The following is an 18,160-nucleotide window of genomic DNA, read 5'->3' as shown; positions in this document are numbered from 1 at the left end:
AATAGTTAAAATGCTTCGGTTTGCATCTTACTTTTGCAAACAGAAGATTGTTTTATCGGAAAGCCCGTTGCATTTCTGTGTGTGGGCTCTCAAGATTCATCACTACTATCCTCATCTTTCCTGTATGTCTTCAGAGGATCAGCACAGCCAGTGGGGACGGACGGCATTACTGTTACCCGCACTTCACCTGCGCCGTCGACACTGAAAACATCCGGCGCGTCTTCAGTGACTGTCGGGACATCATACAGAGGATGCACCTACGGCAGTACGAGCTCTTGTGATGCGCAGCTTCGCCAGGCCCGCCCTACTTACCCAACGACCACCCGCCTCACTACGACCAGTTAGCCAATCACTTCTTCACTATTACCAAATTCACCTAAACGACCGATAAGCCTGACCTCTCCTTTCCTCCACCTGATCCTCCTGGTAATCCAACACATAACCACGGAAAAGTGGGAAGACTCTTTACCATCGACTGTCCGCCTCTCATTTATACGACCACCCTCTCACAGGTACACATGCACTACAGAATAAGACATTCAGACCCTTGAATATTGAATAATCATGACCCTCTCCAGCCTCTTGCTCTAATAGTTAGCAGAGGGGGGAATCTGCTCACATGCAGGAGTTTATTCACCGCGTGCTGAAGAGAACAGATGGACTCAGATGGTGGCAAGCTGAAACAGAGGAGTGGCTGTCACCTGTTTGATTTTTTTTGTTTTGTTTTGTTTTATTTTCTCCTGTGCCCGGCATGGACAGACTAATTGATTAATGGCTGCCTGCGGACGTGAGAGTGACTCTGAGATGAAGCCACGCTGCTCTCATGGACTGCTCATCAAGAAACTAGTCAAGGAAACACAAGCAAACAAAAAATATCATACGATGCATAAGAATCATGCATACCAATGAACTTAATGCAGTGCAAAAAAAAATCCAAGCTATATATATAGATATTTATATATGTGTGTATATAAATATGTATATATATATAAATACATATAAATATAAATATTATATATTCCTGTAATAACACAATTCAAGTTTTAAGTTTTTGTTAGTTTTTACCCCATGTTGTTTGTCGGTGTACACAGTGTGTGAGATCTGCCTTTGTGCACCATTTAACCCCCCCATCCCACACACACGCACACACTCATGCACCAACATGTTACTCTACATCTTTGTCCCTATTTACCTCTGCTGCTATTTGTCAACTATTTAACGTGGAAAATAAAGAACAGGTTTGACTTATTGAGGATAAACGGCAACAGAAAATCATGACCTTAAAGATTTGCAGAGACTGGATGCAACGTTTTATAACTGGGCACACACACTCATATACACACACACAGATGATCCTCATCGTCAGCTCCCTCCTTCTTCTCCCCTTGTCTTGTTCTGTCACCTCCTCTTCCTCCTCCCTGCCCGGCTCTAAGTGCGTCTGTCTTTTTATTTACTGCTGGACTATTATTCTTGTACAGACTGTAAAATGTATTATTTTGTACAACTTTATTGAAGAAAAGAAAATAACTTGTAGAAGATCCCTGTGCCTTGATCACGACTGTACGTGTGAAAAATGAGCTAAACATGTAAGTTATGTTTCACTGCGCTGTACATCTGGACGGGTCGGTGCCACCACGTCCGGACCAGCTCACCCGACCCTCCGTCCCGCTGCCGCCGCTGAGCGAGATGCGAATGGGGAGGAGTGTTCTGTCGGGGAGGAGGCCTTTCGTCTGTTGGTTATTTACATTGTTTTTCCACATTTTGTTTGTTCATTGATTATTTTTGTTCTTCTTTGACTCCTCTCTGGTTTATATAATAGGAATTTTAAAAAATTGAAAAAAGAAAAATCAGACACACCACTTTAATGCTGTGTAGTGACAATACTGACTCTTAACACAATTTTATTTATATATATATATATATATATATATAGGATTGGATTTGCGGTACACCTGAGCTGGTGCCCAGGTTGGTATTAATTTTTTGTTTCTTAGTTTTTAACTCTTTTGAGGGAGAGGGACATATCAAGTGGGAAAAGTTTTTTTTTTTTTTTTTTTACATAAAACAAACTGTTCTTTGCCTCTAAAACAGTTATTTTAGTGTTTGGTTCAGTCCACATTACAGTCACACAAAGGCTAAAGCAGTTTTAGTAAAATCCAATTTTATGGAGGTTGCGGTGCGTTCTAGTTGCAGAGTTCCTACTCAATCTGGACCCGTTTGGTTCTGATTTAGGGTTTTATTTCCTCACATGGGTAAATATGGAAAAAGAACATGATTATGGGAGAAATATTTGCGTCATTACACACTTATCCTGTTGTGTAGAGGTTCCTGCTATCCATTTGTCTATTTAGAAATGTCATGCATTGTTCACTTAGTCCAGAGGTCTGCAACTTTTACAATCCTCAGAGCTAGATGAGACTTGTTTAGATCCTCCAATATAACACGATTCTTTAAAAAAGACCCCTTATTTTTGATTAATATCAAGTTCAGGAATTTTTTAAAGGACCCCATTTTCTGTTTTTAAGTTTTAAAATTAAGAAAATCATTCATTCATCTAGCTTAGCTAGCTGTTTGTCCCTTTATCAATCACCCATCCAGCTAGCTATCATCTAATTTTTCTTTTCATCCATTCATATTCTCAGTTTGTAGGTTCCGTTAAAGAAATTGTTTATAAAAGGAAAACTCTGGAAGAGACAATATCTACTCTGCCAAGGAGCAGCAAAAAATAGGATAGGAAAGCACAAATCTAAAAATAAACACAATCATCACTTAAACACCAAGTCAGATTGCACATAAAATCATGAATACCCCTTTAAAAAAATCTATGTAGACACTAAGTAAAAAGTAAATTACAGTAATTGGTCTAGTTTAAAAAATATTTTGTAAAGCTGAATCAAATTAAAATTTTTATGCATTTCTATATTGCTGTAGTTTTAACTGCATGACCAGGAACTAAACCAGAAGTCCGATTTTATCTTGCTACTTTATCGGCCACATTTTTCTGAAATGAGGATCATAAACAATTACTGTGAATAGAAGAAATCACTGAACTGCTGCTTCTTGTTGCACTTTGATCAGAATCTGTTCGGATCAATAATCCAGTTGTCTTTCATCAGGTAAAGACGGCTCTAGAAGAGCTCAAACTTCAGATGACAAACATTAAAGTGCTGTAATATTAATTATTATATGACTTGTTTCAAACCAACACAATGCTAAATCATCTGGCTAGCTTTTGAGACTCAATTCACCATTTACTTTTGAAAAAGTTTGATATTTGATTTCAATATTTTCGAAATCTGGATAAGATTGGAAAAAGAAAAAGAGGATGGTCACATATTTGTATTTTCAAATTTTAGTCCCTGGCCCATTGTTTGAAGGTATTGTCTTTCCTTCATATTTTTGCCTCAAACTAATCTTTCAGTAAGTCCTTTCTTTGTCACATCCATAAGTCTGGAAGCTGATGAAGATCATTTATGTTAGTTCAATCCTCAGTTTATTCTTTCTCTTTTATAATAGGAAACCATCAAGAGGTCTGAAAATATGAGTTTAGCTGCTTCAAAAAACATCAGATCAGGCCTTTTCTGGCAGCATAAAATGCATTAAGCAGAGATCCGGTGATTCTGCAGCATAGCACCACCTATTGTATTAAAAGAGCAACGTTCATCTTTCCTCCTGTTCTAAGCAGCCCGTAGGAGTGATGTATAATAACTAAAGCACTTTTGATCAATTGCTATATTCACATTTGTGAAATCAATTGGACAAATCTGCGGTCTATTTGTTTTGAGACTTCAATTTTGGTTCAATAAGTAGAAAAAAAGTCAACGTTAGTGGTTTTTTCTCAACCAGTTTATATATTTTTTATTTAACCATTATTTCACCAGGAATTCCTTGAAATAAAATCTCTTGTTCAAGAGAGACTTGGCCAAAAGACACACAGTTATAGAGTATACAAAACAACTATTAAAAAGGTATACGTTTTAAAGTTTTTACTAAAGGTTTATGTGTGGACTACCATTTTGCGTGTGACTTATACTTTCCAGATATTTTATTAACTAAAACTGTATAAAAATACTGCTTTTCTAAAGCTCCTCGTCAACCGCTCCGGTAGAGGGCGCTGTAGCTCAAAAGCGCATCCAAAAAACGGAACGACTGAATAATGTTTCCTCCAGCAAAGCCCCGCCTCTACTTTTCCATGCATTGGCGCGCTCGGTGGCCGTGGCTCTTTGGCTCCGCTCCTACCCGGGTAGCTGAACTCTCCATAGCGGGCTGCGAGCCTAGACATAGCAGGTATGAGTGCAGCGGGTGACGGTCGGGCCGTCCCGGCTGTCGGACCCGTCCAGCAGGGATTGAAGGAGGCTCTGATTGAGACGCTCACGGCCATCCTGTCTCCGGTGCAAGAAGTGCGCGCCGCCGCTGAAGAGCAGATCAAAGTGCTGGAGGTGACAGAAGGTGAGAAGTGGCCGGATTATAAACTACACCAATGTTTAACATTTAAGTGTTGTAGCTTCTTTCGTTATGCTGGGTGCTGGTTTATTCTTTTCTTCAGTGAACTAAGCTAACTGGACGGACTCTTCCAGGCAGCTAATGTTAGGCCATGTTAGTAGAAGTTATTAAGGACTAAATTGGTCTAAGAGCTTGTAAATATGCTAGTTATTTCTAGGACTCGTTGTGATCGTAGTTGTTTTTAGCCTAACAGATTGAAACAGCCCACAGCTAGTGTTGTTACAATGTAATCATTAGCGCGACCCTAGCTTGAGAGTTAGATACGGCACATGTGAGCGAGGCTGAAGTTGGTATCCAGTTTGGAGCTTTCAATAAAGGGTTTAAGGGCTCTGAACCTTTTTTATTTATTTAAAACATCTGAAGTAATATAAAATGGTAATCTTCTTTTCAAACGGACTGAACTGATTATAATTACTTGAAAACGTAACCTTATGTTTTTGTGAAACTTTTATTAACCATATTCCACATTTTAAGAGACTGGTTAATAGCAGTTTTTTCCATACTTTCCAGCTTTCAACCCACAAAATGTAATTATCTAACTCTAATCTAAAGGCATTTAATTTCCCTTTTTGTGTTCTAAAAATAGAGTAAAGGTTTTGCAAATCCCAAAAAACAAATCTTTGGTCAGTGTAGAACATTTGGTTTCAAATATGATGGGGCATTTACATTATTATAGTTTTCAACAGGGGCTACACTTTATGTAAGGTGGTTTAAATGTCAAAAGTAAAAGAAAAAACAAACAAATAAAATAATGGGTTCCTCACACCAAATTATGTTTTAGTAACCTGTAATCTGTGCAGAATAATTCAATTTTTGCCGGACTTGTCAAATCACCATTTGACTAACTGCTAAGTTAGTTTAAATGCCAAAAAATAAATTGAAATCGCATATTTGAGATTTTACGAATGTGTTAAAGATTTTATAAATACTCAAAGTAGTTGAAATTATATGGCATTGTGGAGGAATTTTGCTCAATATTTTGTATTATTTTTTAAAATTTATTATCATTTTGACCTCAAAAGTGGTCCAGATTGATTAAATGTGAAATCATTTTTTACTGAAGTGTAGCGGATGAAGATGCGATTCAGAGGCTAACTTCAGTGTCGTCACATGTAGAATCTGTGGCTGTGGTTCACTGGAGCTCGGGCTGAATTATTAAATCAAAAGAATGGTCAGCGCTTAAAATAAGCAAAGTTTTAGTTGGTATTTGTTATATGGTGACTTAACTAACGTGTTCAAGCAATTCTATAATCCATAAAACAGCTGCTTAACACCCAAAGCATCTCGTTTTCAGTTAGTGGTCAGTCAGGGTCTAAATTAGCCATTTAGATCCATTTGACAGATTTCCCCAGCTTCCAGTGGAAGGGGGGAGTTTCCCAAATATCCCGCATCTGAAGCTCCCAGCTTCCTGCAAAAGCAACATCTGAGTCCTAATTCAGATGCTTCACCAGTGAGATCACATGTTTTAAATGTGTCATTGTAACAGGAGAGGTGAAGTTGTTCCAGCTTTTCTGATGAATGTTTCCTGCTTTAATTGGTGACAAATTATTCCTTAATTTTCTCCTTGAGCTACACAACCTTAATGAATGTTTAATTTTTACAAAAACCTGTTTTTCAGTTTACCGGTTTTATTTATAATATTTATGACTTCATGAATTCATCTACTTAAATAATCTTCCTTTATCTGGAAGAGGAACAAGCCTACAGCATAACAGGGCTCCCACCGTGCCTGTTACAGTGTACACGAGGTGTTTTGATATATGTATTTGTATGACATCAAACCCACTTCAAGTATTTGGTGCAAAACACAACCACTGGTAATGGTATCACAGTCTTTTTTTTTTTTTGTTAAAACACATTTTTCTGGACAAAATCTGCTGTTAGTTACTAAAATTAGTCTCAATGTGAGATTATAAAGTGATTTCTATTTTAAAGCATTTTACCCATCTGTTTCAGGGATGCCAACAGATTTGTCATCATCTGTAGAGTAAGTGTTTCATGGTCAGTAGCTAACGCTCTCCATCTGACCTTCTATTGTCCAGCAGTAATCGTGCTGCTGCTGAAAAGTTAATTGAGCGGGCGCTGCAGCAGCGCCGACCCTTTCCGCAGGCCTCTCTCTCTGAGGCCGCAGCTCTGCAGGACTGTCAGCACTAACATTGTCTTCTGGCGCCTGATGTCACTTGGTGAAAGCCAGCTAGAGGTGGAGCTGATGAGGTTCATACTCATCCTGAATTGTGCATTTTTCTCTCGTTCTGCATGCTTGCCATGCCAGGTTGGAATCAGTCGAGTCGGCTCTGCAACCTTTACAACCTGACGAGCCTTTTCTCCTCTCAGGTTAGCCTAGAGAAAAGCAGTTTAAAGCTGCAGTTCTCATCTGACGTTTTGAAAAAGAAAGGGAAAAAGAAACATCATTTTAGATGTATTCTAGTAGTAAATTTGGTGTCACTTTTAACAAAACACTTTTTTTCAATTTTTATTTAAAATAAAATAAAATAAAAACAAAATTTTGCATGAAAAGGATGTTTATTTTTTCTCGGTTGGACTTAAAATGATGTGAAACCTAAAAGCACATAGATTCCAACCTAATGACAAGAAAAACAAAAGTAAAACATATTAGTGGTATCAGTGTGGACATTCAATGCAAATATTTCAGGAAAAACTGTTAAAAACTTGCAATTGTTATATTACCTGTAGTTGAAAACATTAGTTTGTTTGTTATTACTTTAACAAAAGTTATTAAGAGCCATTGTAGAAGATTCACAGAGCCACAGATTGCAGATTGCTGCTTTTAGGTACTGATTTTAGTGATTAACCAAGTAGTGGCAAATGGTGCCCGTCCTTAATTTTTGTACAAATGCTCATAAAAAATCTCACCATGTTTAAATCTCTATAAAACCTGTTATTTATTTCTGCCACTTTAAGCTTCACAGAATTCAATTTTAGTTGGTATTTTGAAATGATAATTAATCTTGGTGTCAAAGCAGGTCCTTGTTGCTGCAGTGGGATGTTATTTAGTGGGCGCAGTGTTCAATAAGTTACATTTTCTGCATTTGTGTAAATGGAAACTTCTTAAATATCATTGTCTGTTTGACCTTCTACTTACTACATTTCCTGTTTGACATGGTTTGAAACTAATTTGGTCTTATTTATAAGAAGTCAATCTTACCAGCATAATTGATGTTTTTATATTCCAGAGTTTGGTGTCCATCTGGCAGAACTTACAGTTGACCCTCAGGGAGCGCTCGCCATCCGTCAAGTGAGTACAACTAAGAAATAAGGAGAAGACGCATGTATTTCGTTCCACATGCATGGAAAGTTCATATATTAAAATCAAGTCTTGTATTCTGTTTGTCATGCTGATACTGATTTGTTGTTTCTGTTTCCCCGTATGGGAACTTTTTCAGGTTAACACATATTGGGTTTGTGTTTGCAGTTAGCATCTGTCATCCTGAAGCAGTATGTGGAGACTCACTGGTGCGCCCATTCAGAGAAGTTCAGGCCTCCTGAAACCACAGATCAGGTAAACGTTCAAAGATGGATTAATGTTCTTCAGACTAGTTTCAGCCCACTCATCCACATCAGAAGCCTGCGGCGATGATTCTTAAAGATATCTCAAAGTATTACATTAAAATCGGACTCCTGAGTGATTTAAAGCCAGATCTTGTCAAGCCCATCTCCTCTCATCTTGTCCCATCAGGCTAAAGCTGCCATCAGGGAGCTGCTGCCCAGCGGCCTGCGCGAGTCCATCAGCAAGGTCCGCTCCAGTGTCGCCTACGCTGTGTCAGCCATCGCCCACTGGGACTGGCCTGAGGCGTGGCCACAGCTCTTCACCCTGCTGATGGAGATGCTGGTCAGTGGAGAAGTGAACGCAGTTCATGGAGCCATGAGGGTCCTCACAGGTATCTTTAAAAAAATTCTTTAGACAGTCACAGCTTGGTTTAGTGTAAAATTTCAGTGGTCTGTTAATCTCTTCAGGCTGATTTTATTGTGTTTGGACTTTATGTTTATTTGTCTATTCACTTATTTTATATTTTTTTCTCTTTTGTCAGACTTCAATCTATGCAAAATATGTTTTAATGATGAAACCAAGTATTTGGAGAGCCTATCATTGGATAGGTGTTGCTAATCAAGCTCATATACATTATTTGTAATAGTGAAATTCCAAAACTGAGGCTGCATTTAGAAACTAATAATTTTTTCTTTAGTTTGAATTTTATTTTGAATGCCCTCCTTTCCAGAGTTCACTCGCGAGGTGACAGACACTCAGATGCCTCTGGTGGCTCCAGTCATCCTACCTGAGATGTACAAGATCTTTACCATGGCTGAGGTGCTGAAGCTGTATTATCAATTTTATTTATGGAACCAATAAGCTAAAAAAAATGATCACCTGCCAATAACCAATGCTTTCCTTAAGTTAGAAAGCATAAGATCCTTTCTAACTTAAGGATCTTATACTTTTCTCTGTGCGGTACGGTACTTCTCCCTCATGTTTGCTAATAATTTCAGGTTTACAGCATCCGTACCCGTTCCAGAGCAGTGGAGATCTTCACCACATGTGCAAACCTCATCTGTGCTATTGAAGAGCTTGAAAAGGTGAAGCCAGTTTCACATCAACACCTGTCTGATTCATGAAACAAAATATGATTTCCATTATGCATCATGTTTTAGAATTTTTCTTTCTTAGTATTTTTAAAACATTCTTGTGGCAAATATTTCAATCAACCCAGTTTCTTTGTTTTTGTTTTTTCTGAAAGTCACAGCAGTTATTAAGCCAAAACAGTATAAAAAATAGATACATTTTGCATTTAAGAAAAAAACCCCGTCTATAAATATGTTCAACCCAGATCTCCTTAAATGGGAGTTTTAGCTTCACCTGGTCCAAATTCTGTTTAAAAAAAATCTTCTATTAAGTATCTTTAGCAATCCAATTATTAATTGGTTTGTCAAAAAAAATTAACGGATTAGCCCTTTGTTTCATTTCATCGCGTCAAGCAAAAACACCTGAGTTTTTTCTTTACATGTTTATGTTAAAAGTATTTTCTTTAGCTGCAGATGCTTCCTTTGCTACAAATGATCAAGTATTCACTTAAGGAATGTTATTCCATTTTAGGCAGTAACATGCTTACTTTCTAATAAATAAATAAATTTATAAAATAAATTATTAGATTATTTGCATTTTTTAAAATATTTACAATATTCTATCAAAAGGAAAATCTTCAGACTCTGCCAGTTATTTTTTAATGCGATTGTCAGAATAATCAGTTATTCTTATAATCATTTGTTGCAGCCTTACTTTTTTTCAGATACATATTTATTTGTGACTGATGATAACTCTGTGTATTTATATTTAGGGTGCTGCTAAAGCATTGATCTTCCCGGTGGTGCAGCAGTTTACAGAAGCGTTTGTGCAGGCTCTGCAGATGCCTGATGGACCCTCGTCTGACAGCGGTCTCAAGATGGAAGTCCTGAAGGTGAGAGGTTGAGAATGGAAACCTCTTTGTTACAGATGTTTGTAAAGGCTACAAGAAAGATATTTTCACATTTTTTTGTTTTATGTTCTTACCATAGGGTTTAAGCTGCTTTTTTGTTTTGTTTTGTTTTTTTCACAGGCAGTAACGGCTTTAGTGAAGAACTTCCCCAAACCGATGGTTTCGTCTATGCAGCAAATATTACCCATCGTCTGGAATACACTGACTGAAAGTGCAGCTTTATATCCCTCACATCACCAGATCTATGTTAATTACTGGTTATAGTTTTTCTGCTAATAAATCTGTGCTTTTTTTATTATTATTATTTTAAATTTTAAAATCAAAACATCTAAAAGATAAATATTTTTTCAGTTTGTTAGTCCTTAGTTTTTAATTCACTTATGTAAGAACTGAAGTCAACTACACTGAGGAAGTGGACGACCCTGTTGACTCAGACGGTTAGCAAAATCCACATCCTCCAGTCTATTCTTTATGTTTCCCTATTTCCTCCCTTCACCAGTAATTCTATATCAACGTTTTTATCTTGTACTATTTTTTCCAGGAGAAGTTTTGGGCTTTGAGAATCTGGTGTTCAGCATCTTTGAGTTTGTCCACACGCTTCTGGAGAACAACAAGTTCAAGAGCACAGTGCGGAAAGCTCTGCCAGAGCTCATCTACTACATCATCCTGTACATGCAGATCACAGAGGACCAGGTGAGGAACCACCGACATGTAATTCTGCCAGATCCTGTGAGAAATCATTGTGTCTTGACTGTACGGCGCTTTCTATGATTAGGTCAAAGTTTGGACGGCAAACCCTCAGCAGTTTGTAGAGGATGAGGATGATGACACTTTCTCCTACTCTGTCCGGATCTCTGCTCAGGACCTACTGCTGGTGAGCTTCACATAAAACAAAGAGCTTGTGGTCAGCGGTGGTCAGCTGCAGTTCAGCCTGTCCATAGGAACAAATTATACTCAGATTATGGACAAAAAATAGATGTTTGTTGCATTTCTCTTGACTTCTGTTTCTCACGTATGAGTTAAACTATTCTGCGTAGGACTGAAACAATTAATTGTGATTAATTGATTATTGAAACAGTCATCAATTAATTTAGTAATAAATGAATCATTAACTGTAGTATACAAACTCTAAAAAGGCAATTTTGCTGAAAGAACAACATAGTCTGAGCTGTAATTAAGCTAAAACTGCACAAAAATACTGTATATAGATCATGCATTTCAGATTTTAAAATACTTTTTTTGTTGGTATGTTCTACCTGACACTCCTCAAGTGGCATAGTTTTAACTTCACCTGGTTGTGTAAGAATAAATAATTTTTAAAAATCTCCTTAGCACCTTTTGTGATCCAATTATTAATTGGTTAATCCAAAAAATAATCAACAGATGAATCCTACATTGTTTTGAAGTTAAGTCGAGTAGAATGGGTTGAACTTTTTGTATACTGAAGTTTGTTTTTTTTAAGCTGCAAATGATAAAGTGTAAACCAAAAATGCTATGTTGTTACATTTCAGCAATAAAATGTTTTTATTTTAAAAACAAAAATATTATTAGAAATACCTTTGAAATGTATTTTTGAAAGCTATTTCTAATATTAGCATATAAGTGATTACATGCAAAATGTGCCAATTTACTTTACCCAATGAATCGATAGAATAATCAATTAATAAAATTATTGTAGTTGCTACCCCACAAGAGAACATTTTGAGTTGCTCTCTCAAAACTCATCCATCTCCTGCCGTCTCATCCATCTCCTGCCGTGTGTGTGTTTGTGTGTGTGTGATGGTGCTAAAGGCTCACTTGTTGTTGCAGGCTGTAGCTGCAGAGTTCCAGAATGAAAGTGCAGCAGCGCTGGCAGCAGCTGCAACCAGACACCTCCAGGAGGCAGAACAAGCTAAAAACAGTGGCAGTGAGCACTGGTGAGGGGAGAACAGTGACTCAAATGGCTTTTAGTTATGAAATGTATTCAAGTCATTGCATTCAGGTAGAGTAAGGGAATTTGTTGTTCATATGTTCTGTTTTTTTTTTTTTTTTCCTAACTAGGTGGAAGATTCATGAGGCCTGCATGTTGGCCCTCGGTTCAGTCAAGACCATCATTACTGAGAACGTGAAGAACGGTCGGATTCAGTTTGACATGCACGGTTTTCTGGCCGGCGTCATCCTGGCTGATCTTAATCTCACCGGTGAGAGAGTCAGATATGTGCAGACACAAAAAGAGGCATAACATTCTTGTCATTGTTCAATATTAAATTGTATTAAACATTTTCTTGTTTTAGATCATTTTCCTATTTTGCTATTGTTTTTTTTTTTACCCCTTTGTTTAATGTTAACAAGAAAATAACTTGTTGCTCTGTCAAAAAGAAAAGAAATAACTTGGATCAACTAATGTGCTCCCTAAAGTTGTTTTTTTTTTTTTGTTTTGATTTTTTTGTCTTTTGTTTTCTTGCTCCTCAGCTGCATCCCCGTTCCTTCTGGGCCGCGCTCTGTGGGCGGCCAGTCGTTTCACTGCAGCCATGTCTCCTGAACTCATCCAGCAGTTTCTCCAGGCCACAGTCAGCGGTCTCCATGACAGCCAGCCTCCATCCGTCCGCATCTCGGCGGTCCGGGCCATCTGGGGGTGAGCTCACTGTTTGCTGTGGTTTAGCTTTGGATGAGCTCCTGATAATGTCCATTTACCATCTCTTACTGGACCTTGTACAAGTATATATATCATATCAGGATTCTAATCTCTTATGTAATTCACAGGGCTTTTAATGTGATGGACCAATACATGGTAGAGCATTGTTGGGAAGTGGAAAGAAATTGAAATCTATGAACTATGTACATTTTTATTCATGCCTTGCTGTTTTTTGTTGTTTTTTTAGTTACTGTGACCAGTTGAAGCTGTCGGAGAGCACACACATCCTTCAGCCTTTCCTCCCCAGCATACTGGAGGGACTGGTTCAGCTCGCTGCCCAATTCAGCTCAGAGGTGCTCACACTCGTCATGGAGACGCTATGCATCGTCTGCACCGTGGACCCGGCCTTCACCACCAGCGCCGAGAACAAAATCTGCCCCCTCACAATCGCCATTTTCCTCAAATATAACAATGGTACTTCTGCAGCTCCTGTGACCAGAATCACTTCTTGAAATACCTTCTTCCTATTAACCCAACTTTATCTCCAGTACACTCAATTTTAATCTCTATTTAAGGCTTTAATCTTTTAGAAGTGACCTTTTCTTGTCTTTCCCCGTCAGACCCCGTGGTAGCCTCCCTGGCTCAGGACATCTTTAAGGAGCTGGCTCAAATCGAAGGCTGTCAGGGCCCCATGCAGATGCGACTCATTCCCACACTAATCAGCATCATGCAGGCTCCACCTGATAAGATCCCCTCTGGACTCTGTGCTGTAAGTGCAACATATCATTAATATTATTTACCTGCAGAGGTTGTGTTAAGCAAATGTCTTGTTTGGTTCTTTTGATGTTTTGATTATTTGGAGTTGCACTCACTTATTTCTTTGTCTCTGCAGACATCAATAGACATTCTGGCCACAGTGGTCCGAAACACAAAGCCCCCTCTATCAGAGCTGTTGGTGTGTCAGGCCTTTCCTGTGGTAGCTCAGTGTACCTTACGAACTGATGACCACACAATAATGCAGGTAATAAAAGCTTCATATATTCAAATATATGTAGTTTTTTTTTTCAAGCAAAAATTTGAGTTGCACGTAGAGCTTGTCATCAGTACGTTCTGAGACTTGAGGCAGTTGAGGCTACGTGTAACTAACTGCTAATAGACTTGATAGCTAGACAGTGAGCTTTTTTGCTCTATTACGGGTAAATGCAAATTTATCACCAGTTGCCTGGACGACGTTTGTTTTCACTACTCTCTCACTCATATTGTCAGTCCATTCAAGGCTACGTGCATTTTGTGCAAAACAAACTTGACACTGTGGGTGTTGAGGATGTAAAGAGCCAACTGTGGTGTGAAAAGGACAAAGCTGCCAGCAAAAACACAAACAAATCCAGAAAATATACATTTTTGCAATGCTTGATTTTAATACAGCAGGATCCTCCAACCATTCCTGATATTTTTCGTTTTTTTGGTCTTAGATTTCATTTAAGGTGGGATTAAAAGGTCTTAATTTTGACTTTTTGAATTCTGGTATTAGAAGTTGAAGCGATGAGTAATCAGGGAATTTTCTCATGTTTCTTTCCATCTTGCCAGAACGGAGGCGAGTGCCTGCGAGCGTATGTCTCTGTCGCCCTGGAGCAGATTGCCCAGTGGAGGGACGAGCAGGGCAACAGCGGCCTGTGGTACGTCATGCAGGTGGTCAACCAGCTGCTGGACCCCCGGACCTCTGAGTCCACGGCGGTCTTCGTGGGACGGCTGGTATCCACTCTGATCTCTCGGGCTGGAACGGAGCTCGGGGACCAGCTGGATCACATCCTCAGAGCCATTCTGAGCAAAATGCAGCAAGCCGAGGCTCTGAGCGTCATGCAGGTAGGGAGCAGAGATGGAAAGACAGGCTAATGTCAATAAATCAGAATTCCAGCAGTTCAGCTCAAAAGCCGAAACTTATATAGGTTGATTACACACAGAGCATTATATTGCAAGCATTTTTAAAATCTTGATTGTTATGGCTGATAGAAAGTAAAACCAAAAATAGTGTTGCTCAGACAAAATGTAAAATGTTACAGTAAGCATATTTTTGGTTCAGAATTATCTTACTGTGAAGTACTGTATATCCATGTATTGGACAGAAATATTCCTCTGTTTGCAGTAAATCTTTCACTCCCTGTATTGAATTACTGAAAAAACAACTTTTGGCCATTTTCTCATTAATTGAGATGCATCTATATTGGTAGACATTCACTGTTTTTTTTCTTGTAGTTGCCTTATTTCCTGATCTGTCTCCCTTCTCATCCTGCAGTCTCTCATCATGGTGTTTGCCCACCTGGTCCACTCCCAGCTGGACCCTCTGCTGGAGTTTCTGTGCAGTCTGCCAGGACCGACGGGAAAACCTGCCTTGGAATTCGTTATGACGGAGTGGATGAGCAGGCAGCATCTTTTCTACGGACAGTATGAGGGTAAAGTCAGGTCAGACGACTTTCTTTTCTTACATATGTTTTGGGTTTAAGTGTGCTGGGACTTCCCTTATCTCCCCTTGCCTTCCTCAAACTGTCTCCATCTATGTGCTTTTATCCGTGCAGCACTGTGGCGCTGTGCAAACTTCTGCAGCATGGCATAAACGCTGACGACAAGCGACTTCAGGACATCATGGTTAAGGGAGAAGAAATCTACAACCCTGAAGATGGCATTCGCACTCGCTCCAAATCTGCCAAAAGTAAATCTAAACTATTGAGAAAGTTGAGGGACAATAAATTTTAATTTTTGTTGCACATATTTTTAGTTTTGGAAGGTAGTAAATTAATTTTTTGTTGTCTTATTATATATTTGTTTTTGATGGTTGATTTTTATAGACCCAGAACGCTGGACGAACATTCCTTTACTTGTGAAAATCTTTAAACTGATCATCAACGAGTTATCGACGGTGGTGGAAGCGAACGCCAGCAGGGCGAACGCTGTTGACTGGAGTCAAGGTGAGGAGTAGCAATGAAAATAGTCAAACCTCTACTGAAAATAAAAACAGTGTTTAGAGTTTTATGTTACAACATTTTTCCCAGTAAAATCTGCACGACCGTTTTCTGTTTCTGTCTCAGATTCCAGCGGCATGTGGGACGACCAGGAGGACGGGGAGGGAGAGGATGATGAGGAGGATGAAGGATTAGCAGGGCAACTGCTCTCTGATCTCATTTCATCTAATAAATATGGTAAAGTATTTCTTTTGAGTGCCTTGGTTTTACCTGAATTTACATTTTTAATACTCGCATTATTTTGACAGATGACGATTATTATGAGGATGATGAGGAAGATGATCCAGACGCATTGAAAGACCCCATTTATCAGATCGATCTGCAGGTACATGCTCACTTTTTAATACAGTTAATTTGTATAAGAGACGCTTCAATCCGGTATTAGTATTTGCATCGGTTCCGATATTGAAAAAGAAAATCCAGATTGGGTGTTTGTGAGAATGAGCCTGATCCATAAGCACAAATCTATTCAGTATAATTGTATGCTATGTTCTGAACGAATTCTTGCTTTATTATTTATTTTACATTATCTTTAGAATGCCTAATTGAACTTTCTGAATCGTTTGAAAGTTTTTTTGCTGTTTGTTTTTACACATTTGACCAAGATAGCACACATGTTGTTCTTGTCAGTATCTTTTCTTTATCATTTATTTTCCATTGACTGTTATATTCCTATTTGCACTGACTGAAAAAATTTAAGTTGTTGTTTTTACATGTTTGACTAAGTTTGTGAAGCTATTGATGTATTTAATTGTGCTGTTCTGGTGGAGAGTCATCAAATAATTTTGTAATTCAGTACACTATGTCTGTATTTTTTAAAAAAAAGAATGTTGTACATCAATTCAGCTCTGTTTATCTCTATTGGATCAGTATCGGCCGATTCTAAACCTCAGATATCTGTATCGATATCAGGAGTGAAAAAAGTGGATCAGTGCACCTATAATTTATATGTTTCTGTCTACTTGTCTAACCTGTCGTCCAGCCATCTAGAGATTATCTTTTCTGATTAAAATATTTAATTTTTACCACAGTAAAAAGTGTCTACCAGTGATTCATAGTGGACTTTAGTATTTACACTTTGAAACAGCCCATTTAAATTGACTGAAAATTCTGGAAATTTAAATCTACCAAGACAAAATTTCAAAATTAAAAATTTTTTTTAACAGAATTTTTTTTCTTGTGCATAGGTTTTAAAAAACCCCAACTGAATTAATAGTTATTTAGAACCATTTTTAAAGATTTTTCTTAATACTCCACTCTTTCTCTCCTCAGGCTTACCTGACGGACTTTCTGACACAGTTTGCTCAGCAGCCATGCTACAGCATGTTCTCGAACCACCTCAACAACGCTGAGAGACAAACCCTGCAGTCTATAGGCCTGTAGACGTGCTGTTTGATACTCCAACTCATCTTCCATCACCACCCTGAAATGTCCCTCTATCGCCCTGTGACGTCACTCATGATGAATTTAAGACCAAGTGAAAGGACAGAAGGACAAAGCTTGATAGAGGCAGGAGGGGCACAACTTGGAAAAGAACTTGTGCATTTAACTTTGACTTCCTTTTTTTACTTCATGTGAATGATGAGATGAAGGACCTTGCCGACGCTAAGAGGTTGGACAAGTCTCATCGTAAAAGGTCAAACATACTCTTGAAGATCTTCAGTCTGGACAAGAAAAGGGACAGAAGGACTAATGAATCTCAATATCTGGGCCGACTGTTTGTAATTTAACCTATCGTATTTGTGTTTCTATCAGCAGTGGAAATGCAACATGGTAATTTTTTCCGAAAGACTTTACACTGGCCGAAGGAAAACTAACATTTTAGTGGGGGAGTCTCTGGTGGCCTTATATTCCAGAAAAACAGTGACTGTTTGACAGGAAATGCAAAGCTCTTAAACCAGCTGTCATATCTCGGGGTTTGGTGGGAATTGGGGAATTCACACTGTTGCCATTTTGAATCAATGCCTTGTCATTTCATTGTATCTATTGAAGTTTAGAATAAAAATATTTCTAAATAAAAGTTCTTAGCAGGAGATTATTACGAGTTTTTTAATGTGTTAGACTCTGAATTTTGTAAACGTCTATCTGGAAAAATATGCAGTTGACTGAATACAATTACATTTTATGGTGTTTCTAGCTGTTTTAACAGTTTTTTGGAGCATTTCAAATGGTCATTAAAAAAATTACTTGGTTTGTCAATGTTGCATTGCCATGGTGCAGCAATATATATATATGATACAACCCCTTCAACTCCTTTTGATCAATAGTTACACAATCAAAAAGGTGTCATCTGGCACCATGTTTTTCATTGAATTCTTTATTTGTCTTTATCCCATACTTTTGACAGTTTATATTGTTTGGCTTCACAAGAAAGAGGGTGTTGTGAAGGTAAAAATTAGACCGCTAAATCATCCGTGAGGACGGGGTGAGAAAAGAGAAGATGCGTTCAGGATAGCTCGAAGTCGTAAGCTACACGTACCCATTTAACATTATTTGCTAAATACATTGCCTGGGAGGTCCGGTTTTTGCACAAACGT

General features: G+C 38.3%; 2 protein-coding genes across 5 annotated transcripts in view; both read left to right on the top strand.

The window, feature by feature from the left end:
- LOC114134934 (guanine nucleotide-binding protein G(s) subunit alpha-like) overlaps positions 1–2,458 on the top strand; it is a 32,354-nt gene extending 29,896 nt beyond the window's left edge. For all 4 annotated transcript variants that reach the window (XM_028001807.1, XM_028001805.1, XM_028001804.1 and 1 more), the window contains one exon: positions 135–2,458. In XM_028001807.1, the coding sequence (XP_027857608.1) occupies positions 135–281 (147 nt within the window). In that variant the 3' untranslated portion in view covers positions 282–2,458. The remainder of the gene's footprint in view (positions 1–134) is intronic.
- A 1,706-nt stretch (positions 2,459–4,164) lies between these two features.
- Positions 4,165–17,664, top strand: ipo9 (importin 9). Its single transcript, XM_028001803.1, has 24 exons — positions 4,165–4,449; positions 7,698–7,759; positions 7,937–8,023; positions 8,201–8,402; positions 8,742–8,830; positions 9,010–9,096; positions 9,855–9,974; positions 10,113–10,213; positions 10,371–10,429; positions 10,534–10,685; positions 10,768–10,866; positions 11,802–11,908; positions 12,033–12,172; positions 12,444–12,606; positions 12,854–13,080; positions 13,227–13,375; positions 13,499–13,627; positions 14,194–14,469; positions 14,900–15,066; positions 15,180–15,313; positions 15,450–15,569; positions 15,690–15,800; positions 15,872–15,948; positions 16,896–17,664. Exons 1-24 carry the CDS (start codon positions 4,290–4,292, stop codon positions 17,004–17,006), a joined length of 3,129 nt encoding a protein of 1,042 aa, XP_027857604.1. The 5' UTR covers positions 4,165–4,289; the 3' UTR covers positions 17,007–17,664.
- The last annotated feature ends 496 nt before the right edge of the window (positions 17,665–18,160 follow it).

Source organism: Xiphophorus couchianus, chromosome 20, assembly GCF_001444195.1.
Source record: "Xiphophorus couchianus chromosome 20, X_couchianus-1.0, whole genome shotgun sequence".
Classification (NCBI taxonomy): Eukaryota; Metazoa; Chordata; class Actinopteri; order Cyprinodontiformes; family Poeciliidae; genus Xiphophorus; species Xiphophorus couchianus.
This window is presented reverse-complemented; position numbering and strand designations above follow the sequence as displayed.

What these genes read in the sequence shown, in the direction of transcription:
- ipo9 (XM_028001803.1), top strand. Translation starts at nt 4,290, where the DNA reads ATGAGTGCAGCGGGTGACGGTCGGGCCGTCCCGGCTGTCGGACCCGTC. An exon ending in AGCCATGAGGGTCCTCACAG is followed by an intron (nt 8,403 to 8,741) that starts GTATCTTTAAAA and finishes CCTCCTTTCCAG; the next exon opens with AGTTCACTCGCGAGGTGACA. An exon ending in GCGGTCCGGGCCATCTGGGG is followed by an intron (nt 12,607 to 12,853) that starts GTGAGCTCACTG and finishes TTGTTTTTTTAG; the next exon opens with TTACTGTGACCAGTTGAAGC.